The sequence below is a fragment of the Solanum pennellii genome, chromosome 8 (genome assembly GCF_001406875.1).
Source record: "Solanum pennellii chromosome 8, SPENNV200".
In the NCBI taxonomy this organism is placed as follows: Eukaryota; Viridiplantae; Streptophyta; class Magnoliopsida; order Solanales; family Solanaceae; genus Solanum; species Solanum pennellii.
This window is the reverse complement of record NC_028644.1, coordinates 5,395,854-5,414,009: the sequence shown is the minus strand read 5'-3', so window position 1 is coordinate 5,414,009 and position 18,156 is coordinate 5,395,854. Positions and strand designations below refer to the sequence as shown.

At 31.1% G+C, this 18,156-nt stretch overlaps 1 protein-coding gene across 1 annotated transcript; it reads left to right on the top strand.

Annotated features, from left to right (window-relative positions):
- Window positions 1–476: 476 nt before the first annotated feature.
- LOC107027443 (F-box/FBD/LRR-repeat protein At1g13570-like) lies at window positions 477–14,756 on the top strand. The gene is made up of 6 exons (XM_015228611.1): window positions 477–527; window positions 2,790–2,843; window positions 3,091–3,332; window positions 13,690–14,098; window positions 14,197–14,361; window positions 14,454–14,756. Exons 1-6 carry the CDS (start codon window positions 477–479, stop codon window positions 14,754–14,756), a joined length of 1,224 nt encoding a protein of 407 aa, XP_015084097.1.
- Window positions 14,757–18,156: the final 3,400 nt, after the last annotated feature.

Sequence of the window (18,156 nt, the reverse complement as noted above, 5' to 3'; positions counted from 1 at the left end):
CAAGAGTTGAAGTGTTTTGCAACGGGAGCTTACGACGGCTCGTCGTGGATGTGACGGCACGTCCTGCAGGTCCGTCACCGATTACAGAGAGTCGATTTTCAGTACCCAATTTCAGAATTTCTAAGTATGCTGAAACGAAACATCTGTGACGGGCCGTCGTGCCTATGACGGTCAATCGTGATGTCCGTAATCTTAGCCAGTTTTTCCAGAAATAAATCTGCTGCTCAAAACGACTAAACAGGTCGTTACAATTATAATGTTGAGTTTCAATCTCCTTATATAGGAAAATAGTCATATTCTAGTTATACTAAGAGTCCTACTACAATACAAATAATTACATGAGTAGTATTGTATTACAAATTTAATACATTATCCTAGTTGACTCCTATAATAGTCAATAGCTTAGTTGTACGTAACTTAAGATTTAGTAGTCTAATCCTAGTACGACTCTAACTCTAACTCGTCAGTCTGCTTCGATGGACCTGTTCCTTCGACCTGTCCCATCAGTCGTCAAGCTTCCTTCAACAGTAAGTACACATAATTGATAAAAAAACTCAGTGACGGCTCAAGCTAGATATTGTCCTAAAGCTAAAAATAAGTCTGAGGCCGAAATTTTAATTAATTTTTTTACTGGAGATTCAAGTTATTTCTTTCTTTTTCATAAAAATAGTTTTATTTGATATTAAACTAAAGATATAATTATACCAAAATATTTTTTTAATCTTGTATTCTTAAACATATCATTTGAAAGTAAAATTTAAAATTGATCCATATAAAAGAGTTCCATACAAATTAAAAAATTCATTTTTTTGCTACAAAAAGCTTAAGATAATTTTATTGTTACTAAAACATTAGGCTTTTCAATTTTGGCAGCCTAAGGCATATGCCTCATCTTTAAAGGCATAGAGCCACCCTCTGAAGAAACCTAATTAAAACAACAATAACAAAACTAATTTTTTTTCAAAAAAGAACAATAGTATACTTTGTGTAATTCTAATTATGTTTTCTTGAGAAAACATAGGTTAAAGGCATATGTACTTATGGCTTAGTCTTGAATAATGAACATCACCTTGTTCAATTATCAACAATTTTTTTTTAAATTTATAGGAATCTGATTTATCATTCAAGTCTTATGGTTTTAGGTTTAATTATGGGTTTGGATATGAATATTTGAATTAACAAAATAATACCATTTCTCATGATTTTGGTGTTCTTATTAATAGCGTATACATAAATTAAAATTTCATGATGTATTTTTTTATTCTGTTTCACCAAAATATTGAAATTAAGTGTGTAGTTCACTAAATTATATTTTATGCTTCTTGTAGAACAAATGTTATGGGGGTCATATATCCCAAAAGAGGTTAATTGTAATACTAGTATTAGTTGTACCAGAGTTAAATTTACGGTAAAACATTGTACTAAAATTTCATACAAATACTATTTTTATATATACTACCAAATGACACCTTTAGTGTTGAAGGAAGTGTCAAGTATTATCTATTCATTTATAATGTTACGACAAACACATTTCATTCCTATAGTGTATTGATGTAAGCACTCAATACTATAAATTTCTAGTACAATAAGTATAACATCATTAATTTAAACTTGTAAGTTTTCTTCATATTCTATACAAAAATACTTTATATGTGTTTGATTTAACCTAAAACAAACAAATTTACATCAAGAATTGCAGAAAGAAATCAAAGCAAATGTAAACTACAAATAATTTCTTTTGTATTTTTTAAACATGGAAAAAGGTTACATTTGCCTCCTATTATGAACCTTTTCTTTTATTCTTTGAGTTGTGACATGTTTGTTTGTTGTTCGTGTAGCATGTACTTTGACCTTACCCATCGTACCTTTGTTTACTTTCTACAGATTATCCCCTCCGGATGAACAAAGACTTTGTTTACCTTCTCCTGATCGACTTAGCAACCTTAACATTCATTTAACCGATGACATTCTAAATAGGTTGTCTTTTCGAGATGTTGTAAGAATTAGTACACTTTCGAAGGACTAGCAATGTATTTGCAGGAGAATTCCACATGTGAACTTTGATAAAGCAGTGTGGAAAACACCAGAGGACTTGACATATCCTACCATTGGATTTATTCCCATTCTTGATAGTTTCCTCAGGTTTCATAGAGGAATAATATTGAAGGTCACCCTCGATATTATTAGTCTAAAAGTGTGTCCTAATGTTGATCGTTTGATTTTTTCCCTCGACACTGATCACATTCAACATTTTGTCCTTAAACTTCCATTTACTTATCCTCCATATAGGTTACCTAACTTCTTTTTTTGTTGTTCAGCATTGAGGCATTTGTATCTCATGGAATGTGAAATACAACTTCTACGTTTCTTTATGGGATTTATAAGTAATTAGGCTAAAATTGAAATATGTCACATTATCTTCTAATACGTTTGAATCTTTGATCTCTAATAACCCGTTACTTGAGGATTTGGTGCTAAAAGACTTAGACAATACGCACCTTATGAGTATTAATGCTCCTAAGCTTAGGTCATTTTTCTTTCGTGGCGATATACAATTGATACATCTTGAAAATGTTCCTGTTCTTTCCAATGTCATGTATGCGCCTACAGAATTAGTTCTATAGGATGAAGATGATTTTGTCAGTATTTTTTGTCTAGTCCTGCTCTCGAGTGTTTCAGCTGGGATCTTTTTGAGGTAATGTTGCTTCATTTTACTTAATGGTAATGCATTTTCATGTGTACTTTTTTTTTGACTTTGAGTCATCCTGATTTTGTCATTTTATTTGTAGTTCGATAATGGATCAACAGAAGTTATACCAACAAGGCTTCCATCAGCTCTAACTGTCTGAAATACCTTTTCATATCTTGGACTACTCTTGGAGAGTTTTTTGAGCTTTCGTTTATTCTTTGCATTATACGAAGTTCCCCAAATTTGAAAGAAATTGAAATTAAGGTCGTCACTAATATTTATTTTTCTCTCTATCTTTTCCATGTTTTTATATTCGTATGTAATGACATAATGTTTTTTTCTTGATTTTTCTTAGGGGTGTATCCTTAGTGATGGACATTATTTTCGAACCTGTTCCCCAGGAGGTTGTTGATGAGATTCCTGCAAGGTTTTCGGATATCACATTTAATCATTTGAGGAATGTTAAGTTTTATGATGTACTATTAGAAGAGGGTAAAATGCAGCTTAATAAGGTTTTATTGGCAAAGTCTCCAGTACTGGTGAATATGGTAATCAAGCCTTGTCAAATGGAAACTAATGAATCTCTCAATGTACTCGTGGAGATAACAAAGTCTCAACGGGCATCATCTAAAGCAGTATTTGTGTATCTTGTTGATTAGTATCGTTATCAAAATCCTTCTTAATCTTTGGCTAAAATGTTTTGAGAGTGAAAGCAGAAACAAGACATTTGGTTGATGAGTAGTAAGGCGTTTTGCCTTTGCTATAGGTACTAAAAAGATTTTCTCTACTTGGAAGCAAGAATTGTAAATGTTTTGAATACTCTATTCGGGAACAAAGATGGTTTTTACATTTCATGGATGCTCTTAAATGATATATGATTTGAGTCTATCGTTGTTTATTGCAAAGTTATGTTATTTGTTGAATTCTCTCAGGGAAACTTACTTTTTGGTTAGTAGGAACTTCTTTCCTGTTAAGGGATTAGTCCAAGTTAGATCGAAGATTATTTATTTAGGATATACTTTTAGATAGTAAAATCGAGGATAACTTTCAATGTTATTCCTATATGAAACCAGAGGAAAAAATCAAGAATAGGAATAAATCAAATGGTAGGGGATGCCAAGTCCTCTGGTGTTTCCCAGACCTTTTGATCAAATTTAACATGTGGAATTTTTGGGCAAGTATATTGCCAATCCATAGAAAGTGTACTAGTTCTTATAAATCTTGAAAAGACAACCTATTTAAAATGTCATTAATTAAATGAATGGCAAGATTGCTAAGTCGATCAAGAGAAGGTAAACATAGTCTTTGTTCATCTAGAGGCGTGATAATTTGTAAAAATTATAAAAGAATACGATTTGTAAGGACAGAGTATATGCTACACGAACAAAAAACAAACATGTCACAACTTTAACAATAAAAGAAGAGGTGTATAATTCGTAGATGACACTTGCATTGATTTCTTTAATTTGCAACTCTTGATGTAAAATTGTTTGGATTAGGTTAAAGTAAACACATATAAAGTATTTTTGTATAGAATTGAAGAGAACCTAGAAGTTCAAATTAGTGATGTTATACTTATTGTACTACAAATTTATAGTAGTGAGTGTAAACATCAAAACACTATATCAATGACATGTGTTTATGCAACATTGTAAATCAATAGATAACACTTGCCACTTCTTTCAACACTAAAGGAGTCATTTGGTAGTATATATAAAAATAGTACTTGTATTAAATTTTAGTACAAATGTTTTACTATAAATTTAACACTGGTACAACTAATAATGCTATTTCAGTTAACCTTTTTGGGATATATGACCCCAAACATTTATGCTACAAGAAGAATAATTATGTATCCTTAGTGATGGGGATTATTTCGAACTTGTTCCCTATGAGTTTATTGATGAGATTCATGCAAGCTTCTCGAATATCACATTTAATCACCTGAGGACACTTAAGTTTCATAATGTACATTTGCAACTTACTTTTAGGAATTTCTTTCTTATTAAAGAACTAGTATTTGGACATGCACGTTGTGCGTGTACCCCTTTCCAGTGAGCATAAGTATTTTTAAAAATTGCATCAATATATAATAAATATATTCAAAAATCAATGACATCCAAACTTAAAAACAATTACGTCATAAATTCATAGATTACAAACTTAATACACTCATATCATCAATTAAACACTTGTCCTACCACCACAATCAATATTACATTCCTAAACAAACTTCATTTGATATGACTCATCGCAATTATAATATATTTTTCTTAGAAAAGGAATTCAACATTTTTTTTATATTTTGTCGAATTGTATTGTTAAAATTGTATTTGAAAAATAAAAAAAATGATAAAAATAATATTATGACATTTGAGTGATGAGTAATACAAATTTTGAATGAGAAAGGGAGGGATAAACTATGGATCAAATAACTAAAATAATCAACTAAAACTAAAGCAAGAAAGTTAATATAATTTCATGAGTAAAATAACCAAAATATGATATTGTATGCATTCCTTTTTTCTTAACATGGGTTGTTATCCTTCCTTCTTTCTTTTGGATGAAAACTCCATTAAAAAAATTAAATTCAAACAAAGAAAGTGAAACTGAATAGGCAATATCACATCACTCAACATGCCAAAGCTCATAAATACATTTTTTTTTTATTGGGTTATGCTGGTTGTTATCAAAAAAAAATTCAATAGTTAATTAGATTTATACACAAATAACTCACATGAATCTGTATATGAAAATTAAATAAATTTGACCTACTATTGACAAAATATAATAATAATAATAATAGTAAAAAAAACTCAGACAAAGAATTGCGCTGACAAAAAAATTATGTCAGAACGAAATGTGACATACCCCATTTGTATTGGCACAACTCAAAGTACAGTTCTATGCGATCGACACTGAAGCATCTCATAAATTGATTTTCCATATAACAAAAAAAAAAATCATCTCATAAGCTATTGACACAAAAATACAAATTTTATTTTTCATCAGAGATTAAAATCTAAAACATTAGTCAATCATCATAAACTATATTATAAGTAAGGAGTAAGTAACAAAATAAAAAATAACTTAAAATAACATGCACAATGCAGCATCCAAAATAAAAAATATTCCAATACTCTTTATCAAACTCATAATAAAATAGAATGTAAAAAGCAAGAAGAAATGCATATATGAAATGAAAAGACAAGGATCATAGTGGGGAATGTAAAGAGACAACAGTTTCTTTAGAAGATTATTAATGAATAATTATCATTTTAATGTATTTATTTCATGTAAAAATAAATATTTTAAGTACAATATGATATGATTATTATTTAATATTTTGTTAATTAAATATTTTTATTTAATATAAGGGTAAAATGGTAATCTAACATTGTACTTTGATGCTTCCCACTTATAATAATATATGATAACTCCAAGTTATACCGAGAAGTATGATGGACATACTCCTTCCTTATCTATGAAGACGAAACTCGAAGAATCATCACCCAATTTGGGATTCTTGATTGATGTTTATTTCAAAGTTATGTTGTGTGTTAAATTTCCTTGGGTGAGCTTGACGCATTGATTGGAAACTTACTTTCTGTCTAGCTAGTAGAAATTTCTTGTGTGCTAAGGAATTAGTCCAAGTTAGACCGAGAAGTATATATGTTAGACATGATGCTTCCCCATTTGTGAAGAAGAAACTCGAGAAGAATCACCCAATTTGGGATTCGTTAGTTGATGTTTATCTCGAAGTTATGTTGTGAGTTGAATTCTCTGGGCGAGCTTGAAGTATTGAATGGAAACTTACTTTTTGTCCAGTTAGTAGGAATTTTTTTTTCTTAAGGCATTAGTCTTAGTTAAACGGACAAGTATATATGTTGGACATGATCCTTCCTCATACGTGAAGAAGAAACTCGAAGATCATGTCCTACATATATATACTTGTCGGTCTAACTTAGACAAATCCCTTAGCAAACAAGAAATCCCTACTAACCATACAAAAAGTATGTTTTCATTCAATACTTCAAGCTCGCCTAAGAGATTTTAACACACAACATAACTTCAAAATTTACATCAACTCAAGAATCCCAAATTGGATGATGCATCTTCTTAAGAAAGGAACATGTCCAACATACTTCTCGTTTTTACTTGGACTACTCTCTTAACAAGCAAGAAATATTTACTAACCAGACAGAAAGTAAGTTTCCACTCAATGTTTCAACCTCTCCTAAGGAAATTCAACACAGAACATAACTTCGAAATAAAACATCAACTCACGAATCCCAAATTGGGCGATGCTTCTCTATTTTCTTCTTCATAGGTGAGGAAGGATCATGTCCAATTTATATACATAACTTGGACTAGTTCCTTAGCCATACAGAAAGTTAAGTTTTGAGAGTTCTAGAAAGGATAGCATGTACACAACATTTTACTCCTAACTTTGTTTGTGGTGTTTCAGAGTGGATTTTTGATATCCCCTCGGCCTAAAAGAAACGTTATGCAGTAAAACCAACATATAAAAAACAAAAAAATTAGTAAAGAAAAATAGGGTTCTTTCTACATTCCAAAATCCCAAGAAAACTAACATCTACCACAATAAAAAGTACAAAATGGAAGATAGGGCTTCTATTTCACAAAATTAACACCCAAATGAGAAAGATTTAATTTTTAAAAAAAACAAGAAAGCAAATTTTAAGCTTATCAACAACTAAAATTACTACTGTAAACATCTAAAAAAATTTAGAAAAGTATCAAATACCCTTTTGCGCACACGTTATCCTTCAACTGCTGAACACAAATTTGTATGATTTTGAAGTCTTCAATTTCATCATCGCAGAGTGAAAGAGGGAACTAAAGAAGGAGGGGGGGGAGAGGTTTTCTTATTAAATTAAATTTTGCAGAAATGCAATATGGAGTGGGGTGAGTGGGGTGAGTGGGTGGGGGCAATTAATTATGTTGGTTCCTTAGTTGTATTTTCTTCTCCGTATCAATTTACGTTATTCAATTTAATTCAACATAAAAAAAATAAAAATAAACAGAAAATTGAAATATGACATGTAATAGAAATCTTATAGATTAATGTGATTATAAATTTACTAAAACTTTAGAGATAAAATATGTATTTTTTATTTTAATTTGGTTATTTATTTTCTCATTATAAAAAATGATAAATAAAAATGATAAATTTCATTAATTTGCACTTAAAGAATTTTTTTTCTGAAGGTTTACAAACTTGATTAATTTACAAAATTAAAAAAAGTAATAATATTAAGAATAAATGAGATCCAAATGATTGAAATAATTATCTATAATAAAGTGGAAATTTAATATAGTACTATGAAAAGAGAGTAAAATTAATGTGATTTGTCCAATTCAGTCCACTTAATATTTTTTGCATGTGATGTTTAATACCTCAAAATAGTTAAATTTCATTTTATAGGTCAGTTACAAATTCAATTTTTGGATTTTGTGATATGTTTTAATAAAAAAAATCGTCATTTTTATATATAAGAGATCTAGAAAATATCAAGAGATATCATTTGTTCAGTATTATTGACACAAAATTCCTGCATTTTAGCCACTTCTATGCAAGGGCGAATCTAGAAGGGGCGAAGGTATATTCATTTGAATTTTCTTGACAAAAATTTTATATGATATATATGAGAGTGTTTTTTGTTTGTTTATATATAAATTTTAAATTTATAAACATAAATGGTTTTGTAAATTGTAAGGCATTTATATTCACTAATTTGATTACCATTTTTTTAGACGACCATGAAAAATAATAATGGCAATAAGGCGAAACGCATGCGGGGCAGGATAGGTTTAAGGTTATGTGAGGCGGGGCGGGCTTAAGGTTATGTGGAACTGGTCGGACGCGAGGCGGGTTGAAGTGGATTTCTTTTTAATTAATGTGGGTCAGGGTGGGCTGCGCGTATATGTGATTTTATGTGGGTTCAAACTTAATTTTAACTTCTTACATGTCATAGAATGATAGAACATTATTTATTAAGATAAATTCATTAAAGCTACTAAAATATTCAAGATTATAAATGAAAATGATTCATAAAAAATAATACAATTTCTTGTATGATTCTCAATTGACCTCTAAAAACTAAAATTTAAAGTCACTATCCTATTAAATTAATACAACTCAAGGAAAAAATGAATTTATTTTATGAATTTTAGTTTTAGTATCAAACATAACTAGGAAAAAAGAAACTATTATGAAAATTATGCAGGGCGAGTTCATGCGGGACAGGTCTATGTGGGGTAGGGTGGGGCAGGGCGGGTTGAAAATGAAAAGTTTTGTTATGTGGGGCGGGGCGATTAAAAAGTTTGTGGGTTAAGCTCAACCCGCACCGCCCCCGCCCTACACCGCCCCATTGTCATCCCTAATGAAAAAGTAGGAGGTTGTGTAGTATAATTCTTTACATATATCCATAAAATAATTTTATCAATAATGCTATTGTGTACTAAAATAGTTTAAAAGAACAAATAAATTAATTAAACTTGGTGAAAATTGAGTTGAGTTGGGTCTTGACTCATTATCTGCTCCTTTTTGGCTCAATTCATATTGATCCAATTAATTCAGTCTGCATTGGATCTTGAACCGTTTGTTATCTTGACACAATAAGATTGACTAAAATTGATCTAATTCGCTCAATTACCATCCGTAACAATGCTTGAGATTAAAATAAAAGAAAAATCTATGAAACAAATACACTTATACATGAAAAACTAATCAAAAACTACCAAATAGTTATCCTCTTTTGGATAAGTCGCGATTTATCTGAGAAAATGAAGATTAGCCTAGAAATGTCTAATATTAAAGCCAAATAGTAGATAGTTGTGTGTATTTAATATTTTCTATGAAATAAAAATATTAGCTATAAATAGTAATTATTTTAAGCATTCACTACTAATATTACTAATATAATAATTACATATCATAAATTAGTTGTACCATATAATTTTTATTTTATTTTAATAATTAAATAGATTACATCATTTCATTAGATTATATGTTGCGCAACAAAAACAATAACATTTTCATAGAATCCTTTAAATTGGTCATTTTCTATTCATTAGGGTTAAAACCTTCACTCAATTCAATCACGAAAGTTAAGTAGCGTAAGATAGGGCAAAGGGAGATTGATTTCGTTTGCTGCCTCAGATACGCTCGTTCAAAATCCTGGTATGTAAATATATTAATTTATTTATTAGCATAAATGTTTGTGTTTTTACATGCCGTATCAGAGCCTGAAACTTGCACTATTGATTTTCACTCGTGAAGTAACTTTATCTTGTTGTGAAAGGCGGATCCACATTCATATGTGTGGGTGCATATACATGTATATCTATCTCTGGCAAAAAAAAGATATAATTTACAGTGCACTTTTAATGAGTGTAGAGTTATCCTGTGCTAGAGGAATCACCCACAAAACTAGTGTTTGAATCTAGCTAAAGCCCTTATTTCTTTTTTAGTTTATTGTGATATTGGGGGCGGGAGGGTTATATTTAAAATTCACTTAGTAAACTACCAGTAATCGATAGTCGACTTACTTGCAAGTTGGTAGGAAGATAAACAATAACAGAGACTTGCAGTAAATAATTGACACAAAAGGTTTTATCCTTGTTCGGATCACCAATGTTGTGTCTAGTCCAGTGCCCTTGGGATTTAAGGGTTTTCATTAAGAGATTTGAAGAGATCTTCGTGTTATAGAAATTTGAAACTTTATCATGTCTCATATGCAAATCAAATTTCTACCTTGACACTGCCTCAACTTGTATACCTACACTTAGATTCTTTCTTTTCTTTTTTTTTTTCAATTGTATCACTCACGTGTTTACGATGCTTTATGAAAGACAAAATAAAACTATTGGCTAAGCTCAAGTAAAGTTGCTTAATTTACACTACAAATCTAGCTTGATTTATGTAGATGATGATATGTGCTCTTGCAAGGAAAACCCCAAGGGATTTATCTCAATCAAGGATCAATTTAGGGAGTCCTTGATTGAGGCGATTTAGTTGATCTGTATCCATGAAGTAAATCGCTTCTTCTGCTTTCATTTTGCTGGTTTGATCTTTTTCTTGTATGATCAACATACTTTTTATCTTGTTGTTAGATTCATGTCTCTTTGCTTTCTTGATGATTTGGTCTGCAAAGTGTGTAAGTATTCTACTTCATTTAGACTTTCATTTATATGTTGATCAACCATATATTCCTTTCCTTCTTTTGTCCCTTAGATTTGAGGGTTGCCTTTTTAATGCTACTTTGCAACTTCAAGCAAATATTTTCCTTCTTGAAGTCGTTTGTGCTGATGACTTCCTTTTTGAATTTGTGACCTACGAAAATTGAGATCAACGCATTAAGTGTCTATTTTCAAAATCAACTAATTCTAAGAAGTTAACAATCTTCCCCTTTTTATAATGATAACATTGATCACAATTTTAATAGGAATCTTGACAATCAAGTTTACTGAGAAAGTTAATTGTACTTCCATGAAGTTTCATGTCTTAGTTCATCGATGTATGCAGCTCTCCCGGTCTTATCTCCCCCATCTCACAGAGCGGTAAGAAAGATAGATTTGTTTTCTCCCCCTTTTAACAATATAAAAGAATTGCGAAAAGCATACTAGATTAAAACAAAGACAGCAGATACCAGAGTAGTCTAAGAGTCAAAAAGACAAAAAACCAGTAGTCCAAGAGATAGAGAGGTACATGCCCCTATTGAAAGTTAGTGCAAAAAGTAAAGATTTAGCTAGTAGAGTTAATGACCAACCCAAAAGTACTTGAGGGAGTTATTCACTTACTCACAGAAGGTGTTGTACGAACATTCCACATTCCACGGAAGATTGGAGTATGAGGTCTGAACTGTAACATCAAGCTCATTGTTGGAGGAGTTGACTCCACTCTTCAAAGAGTCAACTTGTTGGATCAAGCGATTTACCATTGAGATACCTTTCTGCTTAATCATTTTCATGGCAATGCGCAACTTATCGATATCAATGTTAGAGTCTTTCTGTAAACAAAACACTTGTCCACAACATCATGAAGGGTCTCCAAGTTTTGTTCTACAGCTAAATGTCTATTTTTGACCTTCTCATTGTCCAGCAATAAAAGAGCGGAGAAATCCACCGAGATTTTTTAGTGTTCAGGAGAATCCGCCCGAGCTTTGACTGAGTCCTTTTGTACACAATTTTCACCAAGCTGCACATACCCTATACTAGAAAAAGTGTGAGAATCATAAGTTGCATTTATAAGAGAAGGGGTAAACATAAAAGGATCCACAAGACTGTTCACAATAATCCTCAAGATAAGCAACCATGGGGTAGACTTGCCGAGGCATTCAAGTCTTCAACACTTTACCACATATACGCCTTGAATCATTCTTTCTTTTTTTTGCTACAAAGCTTAAGATAATTTTATTATTACTAAAAAAATTAGGCCCTTCAATTTTTGGGTTTAAGGTATATGCCTCATCTTTAAAGGCATTGAGTCACCCTCGGAAGAAACCCTAACTAAAACAACAATAACAACAAATATACTCTGATGATGGGTGTATCTAAATTCATTGTGTAATGGTGGTGGTAGTAACAAAATTAATTTATTTCAAACTTGTTTCCCTTAAGATTGTAGTTTTTCAAATAATTACACTATTAAGAAAAAGTAAAATATTTCTGAAATTCTAATTATGTTATCTTGAGAAAACATAGATTAAAGGCATATGGACTTATGGCTTAGTCTTGAATAATGAATATCACCTGTTCAACTATCAATATTTTTTTTTAATTTATAGGAATCTGATTTCTCATTCAAGTCTTGATGGTTTTAGGTTTGATTATGGGGTTGGATATGAATATTTGAATTAACAAAATAATACCATTTCTCATGATTTTGGTATTCTTGTTAATAGCTTATACATAAATTAAAATTTCAGGATGTATTTTTTTATTATGTTTCACCAAAATATTGAAATTAAGTTTGTAGTTCACTAAATTAATATTTTATGCTTCTTCTACAACAAATGTTTGGGGTCATATATGCCAAAAGAGGTTAATTGTAAGACTAGTATTAGTTGTACCAGAGTTAAATTTACGATCAAACATTGTACTAAAATTTCATACAAACTATTTTTATATATACTATCAAATGACACCTTTAGTGCTAAAGGAAGTGTTATTAAGTATTATCTATTCATTTATAATGTTACAACAAACACATGTCATTCCTATAGTATTTTGATGTAAGCACTACATACTATAAATTTCTAGTACAACAAGTATAACATCACTAATTTAAACGTCTAAGTTTTTTTCAAATTCTATACAAAAATACTTTATATTTGTTTGATTTAACCTAAGCAAAACAAATTTACATCAACAGTTGCAGATTAAAGCAATCAATGCAAATGTCAGCTACAAATAATTTCTTAAGCATTTTTTAAACATGGAAAAAGGTTACATTTGCCTCCTATTATGCATCTTTTCTTTTAATCTTAGAGTTGTGACATGTTTGTTTGTTGTTCGTGTAGCGTGTACTTTGACCTTACCTATCGTACTTTTGTTTACTTTCTACAAATTGTCATGCGTCCGGATGAACAAGGACTTAGTTTACCTTCTCCTGATCGACTTAGCAACCTTAACATTCATTTAATCGATAACATTCTAAGTAGGTTGTCTTTTCGAGATGTTATTAGAGTTAGTACACTTTCGAAGGACTGGCAATATATTTGCTGGAGAATTCCACATGCAAAGTTTGATCAAACAGTGTGGAAAACACCCAAGGACTTGACGTCCCTTACCATTGGATTTATTCCAATTCTTGATAGTTTCCTCAGATTTCGTTGAGGAATAATATTGAAGGTCACCATCAACATTATTAGTCTAATAGTGTGTCCTGATGTTGATCGTTTGATTTTTTCCCTCGACACTGATCATCTTCAACATTTTGTCCTTAAACTTCCATTTACTTATCCACCATACAGGTTGCCTAACTTCTTTTTTAATTATTCAGCATTGAGGCATTTGTATCTCAAGGAATGTGATATACAAATTCCATGTTTCTTTAAGGGATTTAATAAGTCGATTAGGCTAATATTGAAATATGTCACGTTATCTTCTGATACGTTTAAAAGTTTGATATCTAATTGCCCGATGCTTGAGGATTTGGTGCTAAAAGACATTGACAATCTGTGCTTCATGAGTATTAATGCTCCGAAGCTAAGGTCATTTGTCTTTCGTGGCGATATACAATATATACATCTTGAAAATGTCTTTGTTCTTTCCAATGTTCTATATAAGCCTAGAGAATTAGTTCTAGAGGACGAAGATGATTTTGTCAATATTTTTTCGTCTATTCCTGCTCTCGAGTGTTTCAGCTGGGATCTTTTTGAGGTAATGTTCCTTCATTTTACTTAATGGTAATGCATTTTCATGTGTGCTTTTTTTTTTTGGAATTTCAATCATCCTGATTTTTGTCATTTTATTCGTAGGTCGATAATGGATCAACTAAAGTTATACAAACAAGGCTTCCATCAGTTCTTAACTGTCTGAAAATCCTATTCATGTCTTGGATTACTCTTGGAGTGTTTTTTGAGCTTTCGTTTGCTCTTTGCATAATACGGAGCTCTCCAAATTTGGAAGAAATTGAAATTAAGGTTATCACTAATGTTTATTTTTCTCTCTATCTTTTCCTTGTTTTTATATTCGTATGTAATGACTTGATGGTTTTTTTCTTGATTTTTCTTAGGAATGCATCCTTAGTGATGGAGATTATTTCGTATGTGTGACCCAGGAGGTTGTTGATGAGATTCCTGCAAGCTTTTCGGATATCAAATTTAATCATCTGAGAACAGTTAGGTCTTATGATGTACTATTAGAAGAGGTTGAAATGCATCTTATCAAGGTTTTATTGGCAAAGTCTCCAGCACTGGTGAAAATGGTAATCAAGCCTCGTCAAATGGAAACTAACAAATCTTTGAACGTACTCGCGGAGATAACAAAGTTTCAACGGGCATCATCTAAAGCAGAAGTCGTGTATTTTGTTGATTAGTATCGTTATCACAATCCTTCTCAATCTTTTGCTAAAATATTTTGGAAGAACAAACAGAAACGACACGTTTGGTTGATGTAGTAGCAAGGCTGTGTTTTGCCTTTGCTTTATGGTACTATAAAGATTTGATCTGCTTGGAAACATAGAATTGTGAACCTGGATGAATGTTTTGAATATTCTGTTTGGGAACAGAGATGGTTTTACATTTCATGCTAGTTATTGATTTAAGACTTCGGTTGTTTATTTTGAAATTATGCACTGTGTTGCAGAACTATTAAAGATTTTGCATGACATTCTTGTTATTGATTCATCTCTGAAATAAGACATGGCTTTGGAAGTTGGAACTGTCACGGGCTAATTCAGGTAGAAAATGAAAAACACATGATGATTTACAAATAAAACTCGCAAAAGGAAAAAGAAAATGAAACTTTAAATGTGTCTTAATTAGCTTTTCCTTAATTTTTTCTTATACAATATATATTTTCTATATTTTAATATTTGTGATGCACCTTAAATAAGATATATTACATACTTTAACATGTAAGATGACAGTATGATATACAAAATATTTAAACGAGAAAATGTATATTACTTGGGAGTTAATATATATACTCTTAGAATAATTAAGAAAAAAAAATTAGTATTAGTTGTTAAATAAGCAATCAAATTTGCTCTTTATTTCAGATGAGGGCACAAAGGTCGATTTAATTTAATTTTTAATTAGAAAAAACCTAAACTAACTATTTCATTTTTATTAGTTCTAAAAACTAAATCAAATCATATAAAGTTGGATTTTTCAGTTTCGACTTTATTTATTTTTTTTGATATATTTTATTTTTTATAATTACACGGTGATTGAAAAAGAGATTAAATATATTTTCAAAATTTTAAAAAAACAATAAAATTCACATAAATAAAAAATACTTTCAACATTCGTTACAAAATAAATTGTTAACTTCAAAACTGAAACTATAATAGTATAATTGTAACTTTCATCCAAATACAAAATAAAATAATTTCAAAAGCTTGTCTCTTCAGTTTCTTCCAACACCTCCATTTGAGAAGACAAAGAGAGCAGAGTGCTTCACATTCATCCTCTCTCAGGTTCTTCTTTTTCTCTGTTTACACAAACTCTCTGCTTTTATGGTTCTTGGTCTATAGAATATTGATATCAAGATTGCATTTTTATTTTTTGGGATGCTTTAATATGATGAAATTGAAGTGGGGTTTGCTTAAAACTTGATGGGGTTAATGTTTTTCAAGGACATGGTGTGTTGGTAGGTGTAGGTCTATCATGGATGTGTTTCAGTAGTGGCGAAATCAGGATTTTCACTAAGTTTTTAAGTTTTGGATAACTAAAACAACACTTATTTTACTTGGATTTGATACACTTGAGTTATTGGTCTTTCGGAAACAATCTTTTTTTCAGTACACAAGTAAACTAGGTAGTGTGTACTCTAACCGGACAGTTTCGAGATTCCTTACATATTGTGTTCTTTTTTATTTTCTGCAGATTCTTGTTGTAGTAGTCATTTGATGTTATGCTTCAAAATGGGAAAACAACTTTTACCTCCACGGATGTACTTAGCAACCGTCCTGATAATGTAATTGATGACATTCTGACGTGGTTGCCTTTACGAAATGTTGTGAGGACAAGCATCTTATCAAAGAAATGGAATATAGTTGGCATAGACTTCCACAGCTGAAATTTGATCAAACACTTTGGAGAACAACAGAGGACTTGATATCTCTTGATATATTTTCTCTCTAGGAATGGCATTCAACATCTTGTCCTTAAACCTCCGTTTAGGAGTAAGCCATATGAATTGCCTTCCACATTTTTTACATGTTCACAATTAAGTACGTCCTCATCCGGTCTTTGAGGGATTTTATTGGTTAATTAGCTTAGAACTAATTGAAGTCAATATTTCTTCTGAATTACTTGGAAGTATAATCTCACATTGACCATTGCTTGAGCATTTGGTGTTGCAATATGACTCGATCACAAAATCACATCGAAATTAGTGATCCCAAGCTGAGGTCAATTATCTTCACTTGCAATATAAAGTTTTTACATTTAAAGAATGTCCCTCTTCTTTCCAAAGTTTCGTATGAGCCTACAGAATTTTCGGTAGAAGTAGAACATGATGTTGACAAGACTTTTGAGTCTATTCTTGCTCTCAAGAATCTGTGCTGGAATCACGAGTATGTTCAGGTAATAGAGCTTCATACCTTGCATTTTCTTAACTTTGAATCATCCTAATTTTTGATATTTTCTTCCTAGGACGTGTATGTTGGACTAGCTGACGTAATACCGACAAGGCTCCCTTATACTCTTTATTGTCTTAAATGCCTTCACATATCTTGCATTAACCTAGAAGAATTCTTTGATCTTTCATTTGTAATTGAGGTTGCTTACTTTTCTCTCTCTTTTATGTGTTTTTCGTGTATGCATTGACTTTCTTATTCTGTATGCTCATCAGATCTTCAATTTTAAACTTTCTTGATCTTTCTTAGATGTACGTTGTTGGTGATGATGAGGACTATTTTGCACATGTGCCCCGGGAGGATGTTGATGAGATTCATGCAAGCTTCTCAGATATTTAATCACCTGAGGATAGTTAAGCTTAGCAATGTAGCAGGTGCAGGGGCGGAAATGCAGCTTATCAAGGTTTTATTGGCCAAGTCTCCAACACTGGTCAAAATGGTAACCGATCCCTATAAAATAAAAGTAGAAAAATCTCTCAAAGTACTCACAGAGATATCAAATTTTCAGCGAGCATCATCTAAAGACCAAGTTTGATATACTGTAGATTAGTATGTGTATCACAATCCTTCTTGAGCTTAACGTGTCTTTAATCAGATCGTGATCTTTTGCTAAAATGTTTGAAATCGTAAAAAGAATGTTGATACAGTAGTAAGGCTGTTATTTTGCATTTGCACTCTATTAGTTCGAGAAAATAAGTGAATCTGGATGGATGTTTTTGATTAATCTGTTTTAATGTCTGTTCTTTGAGTGATCTATGGGATGACACTTTGGTTGGTTACTGATATTTTGCATTTTTTTCTTTGATATGATCATGACAGGAGTTAGCGTAAATGGAATAGTAAGGATTCATAGAGTCGATTTCAACTAGTTGTTTTATGAGAGTCAAATTTATTTAGTTGGACGTTGTTGACACATTATTCTGAATATTGAGAAAGAATGAAATTCGATCAAATCTCTTTTGAATGGAAAAGATGATCCTTTTGAACAACATTTTTCGATGAGAATTACATCTTTATAAGCTGAAATTAAATTTCAACAATATTATTCTTGCAAGCTGAAAGTTACAATTCCACATCCCAAAAAAATTATTACTCAAAACAGGAAGAGGAAAAAAAAAAGGGGGGGGGGGGT

What these genes read in the sequence shown, in the direction of transcription:
- LOC107027443 (XM_015228611.1), top strand. Translation starts at nt 477, where the DNA reads ATGGACCTGTTCCTTCGACCTGTCCCATCAGTCGTCAAGCTTCCTTCA. An exon ending in TCGTCAAGCTTCCTTCAACA is followed by an intron (nt 528 to 2,789) that starts GTAAGTACACAT and finishes TTTTATTTGTAG; the next exon opens with TTCGATAATGGATCAACAGA. An exon ending in TGGAAGAAATTGAAATTAAG is followed by an intron (nt 14,362 to 14,453) that starts GTTATCACTAAT and finishes GATTTTTCTTAG; the next exon opens with GAATGCATCCTTAGTGATGG.